Below are 19,787 nucleotides of genomic sequence, written 5' to 3'. Positions count from 1 at the left end.
AACAAACTTTTATGAGTGTTAAAATAAAAGTAAATCTTCTTCATGATAATCAGTTTAAACTTACTTCCCATAAAAGATAAAAAGGTCTTACAAACCCTAAATATTGTAATTAATACATGAATGATAAGAAAATAACTGAATAAAGGTTTCATGAGAGTTATTACAGAAGATCCCTTTTCATATTTTTACCTTTTTAAATTGATGTGTATAATGATTGCTGGATAAAATCTGATGAGTTCTTTCTTCAGCTAAGATCAAGCACAGCCCATGACGTTCTGATACACATGAGCATGAGTCATGACACAGATGTATTTTATCAAATGTTTTATTTGGAATTACAAGGCAGTATATGCAGCACCAGTTTCAAATGTTTTGATTTACTGAAAGCTGTATTGTGGTTTGTCCCACTCGTCAGATTTGTATAGCTTATCAGAGAGCAGAAGAGTAAAACATAGACCTGCACAACCATAGTTAATGATTGGAGCACCATATGAAAAACAAATAGTTTGGAGTGGTAGACGGGATCTAACTGTTGCCTGGTTATGATAAACTATAGCTGAGGCAAGCACCTACAGTACGTACATTATTTTTGAAAAAATAAAAATAAAAAACTTTAAAGGCGAAATATAATTGTGTGGTATGGAATTTAAGTCTTTATGGAGCATCTCTGTACCAAAATTTAAATCCTCACAATAACCAAGCAGTTAGCATACATTAACTAGCTGTTTTTGGTGTTTACAGTGGAAAAAAAGTTCAGACTCAGCAGCATAAAAACCACACAGAATATCCTCCTTTGACACAACTCACATATAGTTAATTCAGCTTGTAGATGTAGAAGACATATTATTGTATAAGTTCTTTGATACTTTCTGTGGTCTGTTTTTGGCTTTTATACGAGGTAGGACATTTTAGCTTTGTATTTCTGTCACTCCACATTAAGCACCTAAGAAAAAGAGCACCAGATTTGAACCGATCTCTGGTTTAAACTGAAGAGAAAGGCTTGTGTAGTTCTGTTGGATTTGATGGTTGGGGTTCAGAAGTCAGCGGTTAGTGGTTACTTCAGTCCTGATTCCTGAACAGGAACCTAAATGAGACAAAAGTGCCTCTTTTAATACATTAAATCACAAAGAAAGTTGGGATTCAGTGGTGAAACTCAACTCACCTGTCTCAGCCCACATGCTTGTGCTGAGGTTTCTCATAACTCACTGCATTGTTGGAGTTACTTCCTGAAGAATAACGATTAAATTCATTGTCATTTTATTAACAATGGCTGCTTTTATTCTTCCCTTTCCTACAGCTGAAACACAAAATAAATTGGTGGTCGTACTAACCTAAATAATCCTTGTAATCTTTGAAGGACTTGTGTCTCAGGCTACGTCCATCTAGAGGAAGAACAGTTAAATGTCTTTAATATTTTTGTTTAAATATATTAATTATGCAATCTACTGTAGAATGTGTGAATGTAATCCTGCATAGATATTTTTCTAAAACAATGTTTATAACCACCATACTATATAACCTACACACTATGTGAGTGGACGGAGTGATGGATGTATGAATGAAAGTTAGGATGAAGGAGCCCCTTCAGACCTGAGTTTCCACGCTGTTTGATGCACTGGCCTCGGTTTGGGATCCCAGCTGAGGGGTTTCCTGGGTTGATAATGTGGCACTCGTAACCAGTTGGGCAGAGCAAAGGCTCATCTCCATCCTCTGTGGTGCTACAGGCCTCAGCTACACATAAAAACAGTCAAGCAAGTTACTGGTGTCTCCCACTATGTGCATATCTGTGTTCAAGCAAGTTACCAGTGTGTTCTGACACACAATATCATTTATTGGTTGGAGCACCAGAATGTTTTATTGCAGGAAAAGTGTTCACATAATCCTTGTCTTTTCATACTTGATTTAGTAATAATAGTAAACCAACTACAGATGGCAGTGTTAGACTATTTTAACAAAGTCCTTGCTACCTTTCAGGGCCTTGAACGTGGTGGTTGCCTTGCTGTCTATGCAGGGTCAGAAAGCTCTCGGATTTCATCAAGATATCTTTATTTATGTTTTGCAGATTAATGAAACCCTTAGGGGTTTGGGATGACATGAGTGCGAGTAATTAATTAGTGACAGAATTTTCTAGACTATTAGATAATAGCAATTTAAGTCAATCAATTACCAAGCAATGCTTAATTTAGTTCAGTCTGGTGTGTAAAATGATCGCATTAACAATTAAAGAAAAACACTTAAGCAAAACATGTTCAGGTCAAAGTGTCTGAATAATTTTTGCTCTCAAATGTTTATCAGTTTTACTGGTAGTCCACTGTTTTTAAAATTTTTGAGTATAATTACAGTTTATTTTTCTCTCCGTGCTTATATAAATTCCTGTGGCTCAGTGGAAAAGCATTGCATTAGCAGCGCAAAAGGTTGTGGGTTCAATTGTAAATGTAAATGTCACATAAATGAACACTGCCCTGTACCCCCTAGTAAAAAAAATATATCTGGTGTCTGAATAATTTTCGGTTTGACTGTATATGTTTGTAAAGAAAGAGAGGAGTCAGCTGAACCCCCCCTGACCCCTCTGAACCCCCCCTGACCCCTCAGATTTAAAATGAATATTTAAATAATTTAACAACATTTAAATAATTAACAGTCTGTTTCTGAAGAGCAGTTCAGATTTTTCTAATGGAGGTTAATGGTCACATAACGTTCAGTTAAGCAAATAAAATATTTCGATTTTATTAAATACTTAATGTTTTATTATTTTATATAATATAAAGATATTTACATACATGTTTATAAAATATAAAAAAAAACAATATTTCTATGATTTTACTATAGCTTCTCATGAAACCTCCTGTAGTTCCCTCACAAACACCCAGGATTTCACAAACCCCAGTTTAATACATTATAATATAATGAACTATTTGCGATTTTTCAGAATATGTGGTTACTTTTAACCTGCTTCATAAGAAGAAAGATAAATTTTGCCAGATGTAGGTGTAGTTCCAACCTCTACTAGAAGGAGCCAAATGGATAATGCTAACCAGGCAAACCTGGGAGCATAGTTGCCAATGAAGAGCCTGGGATGTGTGCCTTCTTGTGGCATCATCAGCCATGGCCATGAAGAGTCAGCGTGCCAATGCTTCCTACTATATACATCCTCAGTGCCAACTAAGACTGCTGACTGCAGAGATTAAATGTATTATAATTCCAAGATAATTACTTATTTTTTATAGATTTGTGGATATGAATAAGCCTCAAGGTAGTTGGGGTAGCTCTATGTAGAATTTTTGATGGGAATGAACACAACACTGTACGGGATAGAAGTACATTCTGTTCAATGGATTGAACATACCAATTCTATTAACTGAATTGAAGACTTTCAGTACACAAAACTACAGAAAACAGATTTGAAAACCGTTCATGGGATCTAGGACCTTTATACAGCACATGCCATCATAAATACTGTAAGTCTATCTCTCAAAGCCTTGTTTTCATTTGTGGAAAAGTCAATATGGCGTCTACAGTGACTAAGCTCTGGGTTATTAATATTGCTCAAAACAAAATGTGATGATGAGTCAGTATTCAATCACTGATTAATCGATACCCACCCTGCAGAACTTCTTCTGGTCCATCTAAAAGCCAGCCATTCCCTCCTAACCAACGTGGCTTGGGCTGCACCAACCAGTCCAGCACTGAGCAATAAGACATCAATACACAATATCAGTATGGCTAAATGTACTCATGATCCACTGTATACACATCCAGCTCAGTAACTCACGAGAGGATCTATTCATTTAAAATCCATTAGCACTATGCCTTGTAATAATGCTAAAGCGGATATGTGTGTCTGTTGGTTATATTGATTTCGGAGCAGATCATGGTATGTTTTCTCACCGGGTGGAGGTTGCACTGACTCCAGGCAGGCGTAGATGCAGCCGTTGTAACAGCACCGTTTGTGTCTCTCACACTCAGAATCGGACCGACAGCCCGGGACCTCACAGGCTCGCTCAGGCAGCATCTGCGGTGGAGGAGGACAGCGGTCGTTCTTTTGGTGCTGAGCGGCCTGAGGATGGTTGGGGTACTCATAGTCCTGAGAGATTGATAGACAATATATGTAAGGATAAATTATCATGAATTTCTTGTGTTTTTGAAAGAAGAGTATTGTGACAAATTATTACAATTGAAAATAACTTACTTTCTAAACATACATTAAAAATTATACTTATTGATGTCAAAAGTGAATTTTTATCACTCCAGTCTTCAGTGTCACATAATGCTTCAGAAATCATATGCTGGCTTGGTGCTCAAGAAATTTCATATTTTTCTGCTCAATATATTCGCGGGACACATTATATACTATAGTTTAGGGTAAGAATAATTTTTTATTATTATTATTTTATTTCGCAAGGATGCATTAAATGTATCAAAAGGGACAGAAAGCACATTTATATATATATATATATATAATATATAAATGCGGTTTAATTAACTTTCTTTTTATCCAGATCATGGTTTTCACTTTAACATTCTAGGAAAATTTTAAATAATTAAGCACCAAATCAGCTATATTAGTATGATTTCTAAAGGATCATATGATCCTGAAGCCTAGAGTAATGGCTGCTGAAAATGTAACTTTGCCATCACAGGAATAAATGTCATTTTAAATATATTCAAACAGAAATAAAACAATTTTAAATTACAACAATATTTCACAATATTACTATTTTATTGTGCCTTGGTTAGCATAAGAGAAGACATTTAAAAATCCAAAAATTCCAAAATATGTCCACTGGTATGTGTATGTATTATTTTAAAGCTTCCACTAAGAAAACAAAAACAAACAAAAAAACTTGCACAAAACAATAAGCCTAATCAAGTACATTGGTTTCAAATCAGAAGATTTCTGTTCCTATGGATGATAAAAAATGTACTGTAGAATTTACAGGATTTTACTGGCAAAAAAGTTGCCAATAAAATCCTGTAAAAATGATGTTAATTGCTGTAAAATGGATTACAGGAAATTACTGCAAACCAAATTACAGTTAATTGCTGTATGTGGAATACAGTAGTTTGTAGTATTTTTTACAATAACATTGAATTTTACAAGTAGTTTATTTTACAGCAATATTTTGTAAATTCACTAAAGTACAGTATTTACCTGGCAAAAAAGTTGCCAATAAAGTCCTGTAAATATATTTTACAGCATTTTTTTGTAATGTCATTAAATTACAGTATTTAACTGGCAACAAAAGTTGCCAATAAAATCATGTAAATACCCCTAAATACAATATGATGTTGTAATAATTTAACAATGAAACTGCTTTAAAGAATCATTTTAACAGTAAACTATAAAATACTGATATAAATGCATTATCATGAGCTCTTAATACATTTACAAATGAATAAAAAACAAGTCAATTATGCTGCAAATAAGTATTTATTAAAACTGGCAGAAAGACATTGCAAGGCTTTTACTGGTAAAATACAAATTTTCAGTCTTTCAACAGTTAAATTTTATCATAAAAATAGCGTAGCATCACAAATAACTGTTTAAAAAAAAAGCCATATTCAGAGTTTTCTATCAAAATTAAGGTCAATCAACAGAATTTGTATAATTTTGGTAAAACAAATATGTTTTAAAGAAAAGGATTAAAAGAAAATGCTGGAATCAACATTAAATCTGTTGTGTGAGCTTATGTTCTATTAAATTAAGCATATTCCTGCAAAAGACAATTTAATAAATACATACTGAAAGTCCATCAACTTTCTGAGATGAGCACACACATGAGGGTTGTCCCTCTTCTGAGACTTTTCCACTTGTTTTGCCTCTATGTGTCCGTCTTGTATCCAGTGTTGTGATTCCAAGAAAACATCTGCACATAAAAACAAGCAAAAGCATCAGGATAAAGTTATGTATCAAATGAAACTAGCTCAATAAAATAAATGTCAAAATAACACTTATACAATACAATCAGCATTTACCAGTACTTAAAAGGTTACTCCACCCCAAAATATAAATCTTACCCTCATGTCGATCCAAACCCGTAAAAGCTTCGTTCGTCTTCGGAACACAATTTAAGATATTCTGAATGCAACTGGGAAGATTGTGACTGTCCCATAGACTCTCCAGTAAATACCACTGTCAAGGCCCAGAAAAGTATGAAAGACATCATCAGAATAGTCCATCAGTGGTTCAGCCGTAACGTTATGAAGCGACAACAGTACTTTTTGTATGCAAAGAAAACTAAAATAAGGATTTATTCAACAATTAGTCTCCTCTGTGTCAGTGTAGTGCCATTTTTGGAGAGTATCTGCTGGACACACACTACATAGCCTGTTCTGTGTCAGCTGGGTCACATGGACACGCTTTCTATGTTTATTTACGCTTTGATCTGAACGAAAACAGCGTATCTGTGTGGTGCGGCTGACATAATAAAAAATAACGACTTTGTTGAATAAAGTTGTTCTTTTTTTTTCTTTGCATACAAAAAGTATTCTCGTATCTTCGTAAAATTACAGTTGAGCCACTGATGGCAGATGGAGTATTCTGATGAAGCTTTTCATACTTTTCTGGGCTTAGACATTGTTAATTGTTTGGCAGTCATTGGGACAGACGCAAGCCTCCCGGTTCTCATCTGAAATATCTTAAATTGTGTTCCGACGACGAACAAAGCTTTTATGGGTTTGGAACGACAGTTAACAGTGATGAATGACTACATTGTCATTATGGGGTGGAGCAACCCTTTAAATAAGTAACCTTTTTCGCAAATGAAATTACTTAAGTAAAACTTGTTACCTTTGAAAATATTCAAGTGTACAAAAGATGCCTGCTCCCAGGACGCCAGACTGAAGTAATAAGACTGCAAATCCAGCTACAATGTTGAGGTATGAATTCACAACCATCTGACCCTCAAATAGTCAAAAGCCAATGGTTGGACCTGAAATTAATAAATATAAGCAATAATGTAACCTAAAATGCAGTATTTCAATAAAAAATGTAATCTAAATTACAAGTTTATCAAATTATTTAAATAATAAATACATTACCTAATAGAATCAGCTTCAAAGTCTTGAAGCATCAAACATTTCTTCACATCAGCTGATATTCTTTGCACCTACAAGACAAAGAAAATATTCTTGTGATTTCTTTAAAGCATTATATACTGTAAATGAGACCAAAATTAACACCCAAAAAGGCATATATTTTAGAATAAACAAACTATTATAAATTATATAATTTATAATTATAAATTGTAATATTACATTGTAGAACTGTACCACCAATCAAATTAAATAATTAACAGTGCAAAATTACAACTGTGTAATGACATGAAATTTGAAAATACAATTAATAAATGTTGGAAAAAAAGCAATGCTACTTATTAAACCTGAAACTAATCCGCCATTAGGTGGCAGTAAATAACTTACTGAGGGAATCAACTGAGTCATTCAGTGAACCGATCCGTTCAAAAAGACGAATCATTTAGCTCAAGTTTGGAGAGTTTTGATTTGAGAATGAGCAAAATAGTTTTGCTTTGGTCTTTTTTTGGAACTATATTCGTTGGTGAAATACAACAACAGTTAATATTGTGTCTAAAAAGTAAGTAACTTAATTAATTGCTTACTGAACTATGTATTTGCAATCGTGATACTCAGCAAAACAGCTCACTTGTGATGCTTCTTATATCATACGTTATAAATAAACTCAACAGTTGAACATTTACCTCATTTTCTGTGAGTTTATGTGTGCCGTTAAGCTTGTTTTGATGTTGAATGAAACGTTAATATAATCAGAATCAGTCTCGCGTTTGGTGTCAAGTCAATATGGGACAGTTGAACACATATAAACGAATGAAATATCACATTTTGCTGTTCGTCAGTTATTTCGATAGATAGTAGTTACTATGACGATCGTTCGCATTGGGCTTTATGATAAACGTTAGGTAAACACTACTTTAAATGCTCTCAATAAGAAAATTTTACTTACAAAAATCGAACATTTGGCGTAACTATGCTATGATAGCAATTCCCAGTTTACTGCACAGAAGTTACCAAGGCCACTTCTCTAAATGTCAGGATAGGAGGCTATTGTGACATGAAATCTCTTATATAGTAACTTAAATAAATAGAAAATTATATATTTCTTAAGTATAATTAAGTGTACTTACCAGGAATCATGAATAAAGCCTCTAATCTTCAATGGTTCTCGGGCTGCTCCAGTCGGCTGGGTTTCTGAATTTGAATGATGCGCGCGCAATCCCATAATGCCACACTACAGTAAGTTAGTGTAGGAAACACCTGCTTCTTGTAAATGAATTACATTTGACGTGGAAATATACTGTTAACAACTGTAAAACCTTATTTGACCCATAATGCATTGCGAATTACAGCTGCATCTTGTAAAATGTTTATACAGTACAATTCTGTAAAATTTAGCTGTAGAAACTACAGCAATTTTTTACAGTGCATCTATAAAAGCCTGTGACACTGTTTTCTCTCTGATTTAGCACTGTTAATATAATGGGTACACTGTTCAGGAACATAATGCCTTTCACAGAGAGGCTGGGTTTGAAGAAAAAAAAGGCTTTTCATCCAAGTCTGGGCCTTTCTACTCGAGTTTTCTTCCTCCCATGGGTTCTGCAATGGAGTCATAGATCTGTCTGAGCCAGGATTCAGTTTGCACTAGAGGTACTGTTTAGGGGTGCATTTTGTTCTGAGAAACCTCCTTCATTCTCTCGCTCTTGCTTTTCTTTTTACAGTTCAAAACTACTTAAGCTCATCAGTTCTCTTGCTACCCTGGCCAAGTGTATACTAAACTGCTGGTGAAACTCCAGACCAGAGCTGTTTAGGATGCAGACATGCAGCAGCTGGAATTCAGCACTTCATTCTTCTCTACAGAGTCTTTTATTGGGGCCCAAGTCGAAATGTGGCTGTGATTTTGTTTACTAATTAAATTATGGGTTTGAGAACTAACTGCATGCATGCATCTTAAAAACTCTGCATGTTCACTTGGCTGGAGCTTTGCTTTCAAACAAACTGTTAAAATAAAAGAAAATGTCTGGCATAAGCCCATTGTGGTTGTTGCAATTAGGAATTAGGTTAGATAAAATGTTATTGTCTTTTTAAGAGTACAAGAAAATTTTAATTCAGTATTCATTTAATATTTTCACTATACTAAAAAGTTACTATACCAAAAGTCTTACCAAAAGTGAAGTTAGAAAGATTTTTGAAATAAGTCTCTTTTGCTCACAAAACGCTGCATTTATTTGAACAAAAATACAGAAAGTACAGTAATATTGTTAAATATTATTACAATTTTAAATAATCTAGTTTAATATATTTTAAAATGTAATTTACTTCTGTGATGGAAAAGCTTCATTACTTCAGTCTATTATGTCACATGATCCTTCAGAAATCACTTTAATATGCTGATTTGCTGCTCGAGAAACATTTATTATCATCAGCTTACATTCGCATTAATGCATTTAGCCATTTATTATAAATTTTGTTATATAATTATTAATTTCAGTTTTGATCAATAACAGAAATGAATACATTTCTTTCAAAAAAATCTTACTGACCCCAAACATTTAAACAGTGATTTACTTGAAATAAAGGTTTATGTGCAATTAAATATACTTTATATATATATATATATATATATATATATATATATATATATATATATATATATATATATATGTGTGTGTGTGTGACCCTGGATCACAAAACCAGTCATAAGTAGCATGGGTATATTTGTAGCAATAGCCAATATAATCAATGGAAATCAATAGATTTAAATGAATGGAAAGCTTATTCATTCAGCTTTCAGGTGACATATTCAGGTGACCCTTATGACTGGTTTTGTGGTCTTTGGTCACACACACACGCACGCACGCACACACACACACACACACACACACACACACACACACACACACACACACACACACACACACACACACACAAACCTGTCTTTCTTTGATACCTTTATGAATGTATCTGTTGCATAACAGCAATGGCCTGTAAGACGTGGGTCTGCAATTCATGAAGTTTAGATCAATATTTTATGATTTATGACTGCCATCAACATGACAGTAATTCAGCATGCTGTTTTACCAGTGCTGACAATAAAAGTATCAGTGACCGTTAAAATCAGTCTGCCTTTGCTTATCTAACGAACAGATTGTATTTTCCCAAGTGTCTCCTGGATGAGGCAAAGAGGAAGTGGTAGTGTAGTCTTCCTGTCTGGAATAGGTCCCCTGATCCTGTGCTGTATAAATCTTTCTGCTTATCTCCCCTAGATCCTCTGTTCCTGCATAGAAGATATCAGTAGCTTACATAACAGTTTGTTCCAGTCCTCTGATTTGATCAGGCAACAATACTGATACTTTTATTAACAACACAGGAACTTTGTTTGATGCTGCTTTTACTGGGTTTTAACACACATCTAAGCAACATGTATGAGATACAGAGTGTGGACCCAAATCTTATAACTCATTTTTTTCTTGCATGTTTGGTGAAAAAGGAGCCACAAAATATCCTTCATTTACCATCAAAATGCTCCACCCTGTTACTGCTCTACATCCTTCAGGTTCACTGACTTGAGGCCCCTATTAGTATTGACAATAAGATTTGAGCTAAATACATGTTGACATGGTTAGCACTCTGTAGTGTGGTCTTCCAAGCAATCATTAAGATAATTATGAGAGGAAAACTAAATAGGCCCTTTTCCTCTCTCTTCCCAAGTTCCTCCAGTGAGCTGTGATTTAAGTCTAGACGTCTGCACGTTCATTTCCTGCTGAGTTCTGGGTATTTTACTTCTTCTTATGTGCTTTGGTAGCTTGGCTCAGTCTGAACTGAGTGGAGTGAGTAGGACGGGACCTGTAGATGATTGACAGATCTGAAGATGGGACTAGAAATGTTGAAGAGGGGCAAGGTGAAGGTCACTCATTTCAGTGTTTCACCTCTTTTCCTGATAAACCCTGATAAATTACGGTAATCCCTAAAGGCTTTGAGGAAATGTAGCAGCCCCTTTGATTTTGAATAGCTTAATATTGACATGCCATGTGATTAGCTTCCATGTACTTGTTAGAAACATTACTTTCCTTCCCCTTAAATTAATTATAATATGCATCGTGTAGTGTCAATCGGATGGGTGTAGATTTTCGATTTTTTTGATCATACCATAATAGACCTGGTAGACTTCAGATATAAGTCCTTAATGAAATGTTCATGTGTTTTATCTAATCATTACAAAATAAAAAAAAAATTTCTCCTATTTCTAGGTGTGGTTAAACATGGTCTTCTCAGCTGACTGGGATTACTGTTGAACTCTCTCTGCTACAGAACACATGACTGCTGTTCAACTGCTTTAGCCTGATCCTATGTTGGAAATTAGCTAGTTGAAACACAACAACAGTCAAATGCTTCCCTAATAACTTATACTGTAACTTCAGAGACAAATTGTACTTTTGGTCATATTTTATCACACCTGAGATTACACTCTCCCTATCTGCCATGTCTGTCCCATAAGGTAAATCAGTTTGTATGGCTCATTTAAATAAACAATTTGTTGACCAAATTAATGATTCACAGATTAATTTAAAACCTCTGTGTCTTTTAGTAACAAAATAGTTAATGCAACACAATAATAAACACAACTGTGTTTTGTAGTTTTTATTCAATCAATCATTGGTTGATTGATTGGTTTTTGTAGTTTTATCAATTATTTATTATCATTCAAATCATTCTATGTTTTTGAAAGAAGTCACTTGTTCACCAAGGCAGCATTTATTTGTTTGAGAAATATTATTATAATTTAAAATAACTATTTTTTTATTGAATAAATGTGTGCTATTCTTATCTGTTCTATTTATGTTAAACATTTAATCCATTTTTGTTCTATTTAATGTCACCATAATTTACATTATTCTTCTACCACATAAAAATATATAAAAGAGTAATATCAAATAATAAAGATATCGACTCCCTAAATGGCTTCCAAATACTCTATGTAGCATATTTTTGTTAGTAGCTTGTAGCTTGGTAAACTACAGTTTGAAATGAGCTTTTTTAACTGAATGATGAGACGTTTTCCATAAGTTCCAGGGCGTTAACTGATTAATTTAAGCTGCAAGTTAATGTTTAATATCTTACAAAAGATCTTTATGGTCCAAAACATTAACACTATCCAGATTGAAATAACCTTCCATTAAAGTAGATCTGCAGTCTTGATTTAGAGTCTATGAGCAAATACAACCTGAAAGAGGATGACAGACACTTCACATCACCTCAGGAGGTTGTTGACAAGTAGCTCTAAAACATCTGTCATCACCTCTGTCAGCTTTTAAAACGTTCTCCCTTGGCCTGTTAGTCAACACTGTGCTCAGAGATTGATGGGGCTGTGAGGGTACATCCGAGCTGTGATGACCCCTCACATGTCTTTACTTGTTCAGCATAAAAAACGCTTTTTGTGATGACTATCTTTACAAAGATCAATGAGAAACATTTAGCTCTATAACCATACCTTTGTACTTTAGCAACGCAAACCCTCATGGATGGATAGCACTGTGATATTCATTCATTCTGAGGTATTCATGAAAGCCTGAAATGCTCAGCCACAAGCATTTTTACCAACACAGGATAAACAGTCCTTGGTTTGCAGTCACGAGCGAGCTGGGAGCCAGTTGGACCAGGATGGCTTTTGGACCGCTTCAGGCCCACCCAGAAATTCCAACTCAGCAGAATGCTGGCTCAAACCCACTTTCTCTCTCCCATAACAATTCTGTTACAAAACCCTGAAAGTGAGGCACAGCTCACCTACTTCTCTGACCCTGTTATTACTGTTTTTTTCTGAGAGAAGTCACATCAGTGGAATGATCTCAATTACCCTCAATGTGAACCTAATTATGATTGATTGTTATAACCGCACTGTACTGTGTCTATCCATGCATCATCAGTTCACACCAATGAATCTGCAGAAAGAGAGAGTGAAAAAGAGAGGACAGCTAGGGAAGGAAGCAGATGTTACTTGTCATAATGTCAAACGGAATGATAAATGAATCAATTGGAAATTAGTGTGAGAGGCCTTTTAAGGACAAAACCGGATAGATGTACGTATGATAATGTAACCGAGAGGTTACTTTGGGCACGGTCCATTTCCTGTGGCATGTGAATGGATTTGTTTTTAAATCTTGTCAATCTCAAATTCCGCTGTAGAGCCGTAATCAGAATGACGCTGGAATTCAGTAAGTTGGGAAGGGATATCCATCTGGTGCAAATTCCATCTTGCCATCCCTTGTTAATTGTTATCAATCAAACCTATGCTTATCAGGACTAATGAGCAGAGGCCTAGAAACTTCCCGCCTGAAATGCCTTTGTTGTGTGCGTGCACACACACACACACACACACACACACTACATACATTTGAGCATTCAACCGTAACCACAGCAACTCCACTGGAGTCACAGAAACACAGTGTATTCATTACGTTTTTTTTTTCATTGTATAATGGACCTAAAAACTCTTAAAGGCTCACAGATGATGCCAACCTCTGCCAACACTGCCTTCACTAACAACAAAAGGCTAAAGAGTGCCATGTATTATATGGTATGACCATTTTCTTGCTCAAGTATACTTCAGATGTCATAGAGTGCATTTCTGCATGCTACATTCTTTTTATAGCATATTTGCAGTAGGCTATATGGTGATCTGAAAATAAAATCTTGAAAATGTATATATATATATATATATATATAAACAGTACAATGGCACCATGGTAATAAAATGGTAATCTTTGAAGTACCATGATCAAAATGTTATTGTACATAAATATGGCATTGCATGGTATATCCAAAAATAATACTTCACTACAATTCAATATTTGCGTGTGTTTTTTTTAAAGAAATGAATACTTATATTAAGAAAATATGCATTAAATTTATCAAAAGTGACATTTATAATATTACAAAAAAGATTACATTTTAAATAAATTCTGTTAATTTGAACTTTCAATTCATTAAGGAACCCTAAAAAAAAGTATATAATATTTTATCAACATTTTTAAGCAGCAAAACTAGACTGATAATAACAATTAATGTTTCTTGAGCAGCAAATCAGCATATTAAAATGATTTCAGAAGAATTAAGTGAGACTGAAGACTGGACAAATGATGCTGAAGATGATTTATTTGATCAAATAAATGCAGCCTTGGTGATCATAAAGGGCTTCTTTCAAAAATATTTTAAAATGGTACAAACTTTTGAACAGTAGACTAGATTTCTTCCACTCACAGAAATAGATTTTAATTTCACGAAAGTGACTGCTTATCATATAAATGCAGCCTTGCTGAGCCTTAGAAGCCTCTGGTGTCCAACACACACACACACACACAAACACAAATGCATTAAATCCTTACCTTCTGGTTGAGTCCCCTCTTCCTGATCATGTGTGCATTTCCTGAAACAGACGCCATGAGCAGAAAAAAACTGACCAGCAGAACCGGCACAAACCCATTCCGGATCTGACAGCCCAGCATGGTCCCGCTTTTTCAGCCTGAGTGTCCTTCTTCTTCTCTCCCAGCAATCCTCAAACTTTTGAAGCTGTTCCCGTTGGAGGTGATTATGTTGTGGTTTCCTCCAGCATGTATGTACTTAAGGTGTCTCTGTCCTGTTGCAGTTAAATTAATTCCTCTATGGGAGAGTTTCTAGACACATAAAGAACACTACGAAAGGAGACGTGAGAGGAGAAGAAAAAGAAAGAGAAAAGGAAAGAGAAAAAGAGACAGCTGTCTATGCATCGGTTATTCTGAGGAGAGGGTTAAATGTGTCTACTGACACGAAAAGCACATGGTTACTCTGAGAGAGGGAGGGAGGGAATGAGAAGAGAGGGAGGGAAAGAAGAGGACAAAAAGACAAAGTTAGGGGATTAGATTAGATTTTCTTACACTTCCTTTGGCCAGCAATATTTATCAAGTAATTTTATGACAAACTTGTGTCTTCATCTGGGAAATACATCTGTGAAGTAGGACTAAAAAAAAAAAGCAAAAAAAAAAAGAACAGTAGAAAATCTCGTATTTCACATATTTGCTTGTGTCTTAAGAAAAAAGTAATTCATAGTACAATTATCCTGAGGTTTCCCTGCAATCTGTGAGTTTGTGTGCTCATTTGCAAGGGATAAAACAAACTGGGTGAACAAGCAGAAAGAATGAAAGCATGTGGTGAATCTGAGGAAGGGGCCACTAGTCTTTGAAAATTCACGTTCCCTCCTAAAGTAGGACATCCCGCCTCCAGCCCCACACTCTCTGTACCCTTCTGTACCCCTGCTGCAGGGGCTGAAAAAAACGTAGGAATGCCAAGTCCATTTTAACCTTTAACACCATTACTTTTACTGGATGAAGACACCTGTGAAGATTTCAGGGTTTAGACTAAATAGACTATATATTAACTGGAGAAAAAAAGAATAATATTTAGGGAATTTCATTATATCCCACAGGTAAATGTATCTGTTTATTAAAAAATAATAATAATAATAATATCAAAACATGTGTCTGTTTATCTCATATTTCAGATTTATGCTTTCTATTAAAATTAATGCAACAGTTAGTTAAGTGATGTTAATATAGTCAGGAATTTATGCAATTTACAGTGTGTACATTTATTACAGAGCAGTAATTTGTAAAAAATATCCAAAATGTTGTGTACAGATTTGCATTGGAAGTTAATGAGGCAATGTTCTGGAAGGTTTAACAGAAATGTGCAGTGTTTAGGGCTTTTCACACTGTGCATAAGCCTATAGTTGTTCTAAATGTCACCCCGGGTAAGTTTGGTCTACTGGAAGCTCTTAAAAGAGGTAATTGCAGCCTGTAATCTCACAATTTGAATTATTTCTTGTGATTTTTAAGTTTGCGGTGTGAGATTGCTGCTGCTAACATACAGTCAATCATGATCCTCATATTCACGTGCTTTGGAAAGTCACAGAAACACTGCACTTTGTATGAACAGTCTTTTTAGCGTTTAATGGGGAAAAGTTAATTTTCTGCCCCATGTATTAATTCTTTCTAACAATATTTGTTAGTTAAAAAAAAAGTTAGTTAACCCAAAAATTCTGTCATTATTTACCCTCATGTCATTCCAAACTTGCATGACCCCCATTCATTTACCACACAGATTAAGATAATTTTGATGAAATCCGAGAGCTTTCTAACCCCGCCAGCAAAGCAGTTGACATGTTCAAGCAGGGCAGTTTCTAGCCAATTTGACGACCTAGGCAAAATCCCTATTGGCCCATATACTGTATATATATTTTCAGACATCAGTTTCTTGTCACATTCAAATTGGTCATAGTAACTAGCTAATTTTAAATAACTATACTGCTACTGAATTTCTTCATTTTAACTTCCATTTTAAATAAATTAATATCATGTAACAATCAAATAGCCTACATAAACACTAAAAGCTAAACACTAAGGCAAATATTTATTATTAGAAGTGTTTTGAAAAATAGGATTTGCAGTTACTCGTCCTATATATACGGTACCGTTTTTTTTCCACTCAAATCCATACAACTTAAGGGCAAATTAATAACAAATGTAAGAAAGAATGGCTAGTGAAATATCTGCATAAAAAAAAAGTGAAGTGACATTCAGCCAAGTATGGTGACCCATACTCAGAATTTGTGCTCTGCATTTAACCCATCCGAAATGCACACACACAGAGCAGTGAACACACACACACACACTGTGAACACACACCCAGAGCAGTGGGCAGCCATTTATGCTGCGGCGCCCGGGGAGCAGTTGGGGGTTCGATGCCTTGCTCAAGGGCACCTAAGTCGTGGTACTGAAGGTGGAGAGAGAACTGTTCATGCACTCCCCCCACCCACAATTCCTGCCGGCCCGAGACTAGAACTCACAACCCTTCGATTGGGAGTCCAACCCTCTAACCATTAGGCCACGACTTCCCCAAAAACACTTGTATGGCAGGACTGCAATAAATGAAGTGAATGCACGTCTCATCTGATGTGCAGATGCTCTGATTCCTTTGATCTATGATTTTTAGGATTTTTGTTGAGCTCGGAAATAATCAGCAACCTGCTGAAGCTATGATCTGCAAAGATCAGACCAGGAACACAGCCTCACAATGAAAATGAAACACTTTTTATAATGATGCATCTGTTGAGTAAGCATGAATGATGTGACGGTAAAATTCAATCAGATGTGTGAGAAAAACCTGAACATGTTTCTGTGCTCTGTTGTTGCTCGTCCTGAAAATTGACAGTGTTTGTGAGGTTGTTGCCTTTTATTATCTGGACAACATGATTTGTGTATTGTGGAAATAAGCTTTTTTGATTTATGTGTGGACAAAAGAATACAGGGGGCTGACATTTCTGAGCTCTGTAAAGACAGACAATAAATACGCAAGAAAAAAAAAATGCTATGATGTGCATAAAGTTCCATTCTCTCTTTTTATGTCTCTTTCTTTGAAAAAAATACCTTTGATTCTTGCATGTGGGTGCATGTATGTGATGTGGGCTTGAGTGTGTGTGTGTGTTGTCAAGCACTTCAATGTTACACAACTGGCTGAAACTTTTAAGCCATTCTACTGTAGCAGAATTATACAAATTTTTCCTGCAGGTAAATATTTTCTCAATATAATTCTCAAAATAAAGGTGCTTCACGATGCCATAGAATAACTTTTTTGTCTAAATGGTTTTATAAAGAAACTTTAACATCTGAAGAAACTTTCTGGTTTACAAAATGTTCTTTTTATAATTTTCAGACCATAATAAAGTTAAGAAAGAGAAGTTTCTTTAAAGAATCTTTGACTGGATGTTTTTGTGTGGTTCTTGCATGGTATCACTGTGAAGAACCTTTTAAACCTGTATGTGTAGCCACAACAGTCTGTTTCAGTTCTTATAGGCTCATACAAACCTCTCCACAGCTGTTCCTATCAATCCTGTTCAGGACAGCCCCTCTCATTCGACCCCATTAGGCCCACCCAAAACCATGCAGAAAATGAGAGAAAGAGAGAGTAAGCGAGAGGTAAAGGAGAAGAACTACACCTCTTGGGATTTATCCAGTAATCCCTCCAGCTTTCCAGATTTTTCGTCTCCGACTTTGATTCGTCGCTGCTTTGAAGTTCACTCTCTCTGTAAGCAGTATGTCTCCTTTGTCTGGCCTCACTGCATAGTGCATCCTTTTCATTCATAATACATATCCCACTGATATAACTTTTTATGAATGACCATAAGGATTAATAATAGACATGGTGGCCTCAAAAGCTACATTTCAAGGAATATTTTGCCCAAAAATGAATATGAAATTTTGGTTTTATTGGTTTGTAGGAGCCATTTGGTTAAATTTTTTGTTATCCAATAGGGTTTATGAGTTTTTACCTCATTTTCTGCGTAGACAGAGCACAGCCTGTCCTTTCTGGTGCAATAATATCCAGGGCTACATTTCCTTAAAGTATTGTTAGTAAATTGTAGAAAACATTGCTTACGATGCTTTTGGGAAACACAGCTTGGGTCTGTCTGTGTTTGCCTATCACTACTGAAACGTTATGTTTGCTGAGTCTGTACATACAGTCTGTGCCTATTGTAGTTTCCTAATTTTCAAAGAGCTGGTAACATTAATCAGGTGTTCTGCCACTTTGTATTTTCTGTTTAGAGGGAAACATTTCCATTTTGTTGTCATTTCTGTTCAGTTTCTTAGGTCGTTTTCCTTTTATCTTTATTATTAGATTGAGTCTAATTTAGTTTTCATCTTGAGGCTTCACTGAATGTTGCCATCGTGCATCATTCTGGCTGTCTGTTTCTGGGCTTACTGCCTAACCTGGACCGCACCAAGGTCAAAGTTAAGAGGCCTGGTTTTATGGAGGAGATATGGCTGGAAAAGCGGATCTGGGATCCGTTATTTCACTTAACTCCATCAACTGTTTCCAATTACTGACTTCAAAGGACTCATCGCCTCAACCGTGTTTAAAAGAAAGGATGGCTCAGGTCAGAAGAAAACAGCATGGGTCCCATTTTCTTTCCTTACAGCATTATTTCTTTTCTCTTTGGGATTTACTGACGGGATCAAGTGTCAAAAACTATATATGTAATGGCGTATGAGTTTCTGCTTGAAATTATAACTTATTTTACAGTAAAATGTCAATTATAATAAAATTACATAGACAAATATAAAATAAAACGTATAAAATATAAAATGATAAGATCTGTTAACTAAAATTAAACCACAAAAAAAGAAAAAAGAAAAGAAATCTGGAAAAAATATTTATTTATATATAGAAAACTAGAAATGAAACTAAATAAGAATAAAGTGAATTTGAAATACTAAAATGTCTAAAATCGAAATAAAAATAAATTGAAGCCAAGTAAAAATATGAAAACCTAAAACGAAAAAAAAAAAAAAAAATGGCAAAAGCGCATTACAAGTTAAAAGAAAATATCAGGGAAAGTCAAAACTGTGCTAAAATGTGAAGAATTTTTTATTTGTATGTCATTGAAGGCTCTTATTGTCAAGCATAATGTTTGCTTTCTCAGGTTCTTTGGAACTAACAAGCATATAGAATTCTATTGCTGTTATTTTCATTTTTTTTTTTTTTAGTTTGAAAAGCCATTTATCTGTGATACACACAGACCAGCATGCATAAAACACATCAAAGTGCAGATGCTGGGAAAAGATTATTGTGAAGACGGGAGATGAGAAATATGCTTTGATATCTTATAAAGATGGTTTGGCTTTGAACGGTTAACATTTCGTCACACAGTGTAAACAGGAAAGATC

General features: G+C 35.1%; 1 protein-coding gene across 2 annotated transcripts; it reads right to left on the bottom strand.

Annotated features, from left to right (window-relative positions):
* Positions 1 to 323: 323 nt before the first annotated feature.
* Positions 324 to 15,024, bottom strand: LOC113118249 (WAP four-disulfide core domain protein 1-like). Of its 2 annotated transcripts, XM_026287292.1 has the most exons (7): positions 14,415 to 15,023; positions 3,889 to 4,084; positions 3,603 to 3,686; positions 1,591 to 1,731; positions 1,332 to 1,382; positions 1,163 to 1,226; positions 324 to 1,084 (listed from the first exon to the last, which is right to left on the bottom strand). In XM_026287292.1, the coding sequence occupies exons 1-6, from the start codon at positions 14,532 to 14,534 to the stop codon at positions 1,168 to 1,170; spliced, it is 651 nt and encodes a 216-aa protein (XP_026143077.1). In that variant the 5' UTR covers positions 14,535 to 15,023; the 3' UTR covers positions 324 to 1,084; positions 1,163 to 1,167. The 2 variants fall into 2 exon arrangements, with proteins under 2 accessions (XP_026143077.1, XP_026143078.1); XM_026287293.1 differs by lacking the exon at positions 1,332 to 1,382 and having other exon boundaries at positions 14,415 to 15,024.
* Positions 15,025 to 19,787: the final 4,763 nt, after the last annotated feature.

This window comes from Carassius auratus, chromosome 18 (genome assembly GCF_003368295.1).
Source record: "Carassius auratus strain Wakin chromosome 18, ASM336829v1, whole genome shotgun sequence".
NCBI lineage: Eukaryota > Metazoa > Chordata > Actinopteri > Cypriniformes > Cyprinidae > Carassius > Carassius auratus.
The sequence above is the reverse complement of the archived record's forward strand: the minus strand, read 5'-3'. Positions and strand labels throughout refer to the sequence as shown.

Bases quoted from the DNA above. Each gene is read 5' to 3' on its own strand.
- LOC113118249 (XM_026287292.1), bottom strand. From the start codon at position 14,534: ATGCTGGGCTGTCAGATCCGGAATGGGTTTGTGCCGGTTCTGCTGGTC. The intron at 4,085-14,414 runs GTAAGGATTTAA...TCAATCTCTCAG, and splicing joins AGAGGGGACTCAACCAGAAG to GACTATGAGTACCCCAACCA. The intron at 1,732-3,602 runs GTGGGTATCGAT...TTTTATGTGTAG, and splicing joins ACCAGAAGAAGTTCTGCAGG to CTGAGGCCTGTAGCACCACA.